Below are 1,582 nucleotides of genomic sequence, written 5' to 3'. Positions count from 1 at the left end.
CATATAACCTTTGTATATGAAGGTAACATAACCTGAAGGTAACTAGTTTTTCCATGGGAACACTGAATATATGGTATTGGGTGCCCACAACCTATGAAGTTAGGTGTGCAGTGTTCCCACTGTGGCATCCTTATATTGGTGCTTGATCTGATTTTGGAACATCTTAGATTAGGAATACTCAACTTGTATATATATTTGTCTTGGTTTCCTACACTTTTATAAGAAAAAAAAAAAAAAAAAGGCTGAATTTTTCCTATTCGGGGGGGGGGGGGGGGATGTAGGTTGGTGTTCTAATCATCACTATTTCCCATCAGAGTATTCACCAGTTATGTTGTGATGCCTTGTACTATGTACTATCTTGGCACATTTGGACAAAGTCAAATTAAGGAATGGATTCTCTAATGAGGCTCAGCAACAGGCTTTAAATCCACAAACTGAGAGTTGCCAACATGTCAAAAAGAACCTTTATTACTTTCATTATAGCCTCTTATGCTTTCTTTCCAGATGACTTTGGAGCAGGTGCTTTCTGGGCTGGAGCCTTTTGACCCTTCTGAGCTTTTGGAGGAGGTGCTGCCTTCTGGCCTGTGGCTTTCTGGGCAGGAACCTTCTGGGCTGCAGCCTTCTTGCCTGCAGTGGTCACCTTTTTTGCTGGAACTTTAGCAGCAGCCGCTGCAGCAGCAGCAGCACCCTTCGCAGGTGCTTTTTTGGGAGAAGCTTTCAGAAGAGCTGCTTTTTGAAGCTTCTTAACTTCATTCTTGATTATTCTGTTCCTCTGAAAATTGTAAATAAGCAAGCACTTAATTCTCCTTTTTCACATGAAGGACCCCAAAGACTAATAACTTGAAATGATTTAGCTACTGCTCCCATTATTATCCTGAAATTACACAAAAATACAGATCTTAAAACTTACCATTTTCTTTGCCTTCATAACTTTAAAACGATCAAAGTCTGTCATCTTAGCTTTCTATTAAAAAGAAAAAATTAAAATTATCCCTCTTGTACTACATACTATATTGAACCCTCCAAAGGAAAAAGAAAAAAGCCAAAATTCAAATGTCCCCAAGCCATTACCCTTTCTCTGGCTTCAATTTTCTTGGCCCATCTTGTCGCTGCCCATTTTGTATTTATATCTGCCTTCTGCCAGGCTTGTCGGACATACTTCTGGCGGGCACTAAAAAAACCCAAGACCAAAGATTAAGGAGCCAGTTTTGAAGACACACAAAATCAAGAACATGTTTTTCTGTTCATTCCTTTGCAAAGCACCCTTCTCATTACATTTTCTGTTCATTCCTTTGCAAAGCACCCTTCTCATTACACTTCCAGTTTTAGTTGTCTTCACAGCATACAAGACCTAGCACACACCTACCATGGGAACAGTGTTCACTAAGCCACTATAGACTAATTTCAAGCACAACTGCAGTCAAAACTGCAACCCAGTCTCCATTGTATGGATTTAGAAATCACCTCCAACCATATAATTCCCTTAGGATAGTTGATATCTATTTCATTTCCTTTTCATAATTAACAAGTATTTAGGCTTTTCATCTTTTAAGATAATGACTTGTGGCTCGGCGCCTATAGC

General features: G+C 39.4%; 1 protein-coding gene across 2 annotated transcripts in view; it reads right to left on the bottom strand.

The window, feature by feature from the left end:
• Positions 1-441: 441 nt before the first annotated feature.
• Positions 442-1,582, bottom strand: part of RPL14 (ribosomal protein L14) — a 3,597-nt gene continuing 2,456 nt past the window's right edge. For both annotated transcript variants that reach the window (XM_003794487.3, XM_012808044.2), the window contains exons 4-6: positions 1,072-1,171; positions 911-964; positions 442-772 (exon numbers count right to left, since the gene is read on the bottom strand). In XM_003794487.3, coding sequence (XP_003794535.1) covers positions 488-772; positions 911-964; positions 1,072-1,171 — 439 coding nt within the window. In that variant the 3' untranslated portion in view covers positions 442-487. The remainder of the gene's footprint in view (positions 773-910; positions 965-1,071; positions 1,172-1,582) is intronic.

The sequence above is a fragment of the Otolemur garnettii genome, unplaced genomic scaffold (assembly GCF_000181295.1).
Source record: "Otolemur garnettii isolate 467f Iridium unplaced genomic scaffold, OtoGar3 scaffold00082, whole genome shotgun sequence".
Classification (NCBI taxonomy): Eukaryota; Metazoa; Chordata; class Mammalia; order Primates; family Galagidae; genus Otolemur; species Otolemur garnettii.
The sequence above is the reverse complement of the archived record's forward strand: the minus strand, read 5'-3'. Positions and strand labels throughout refer to the sequence as shown.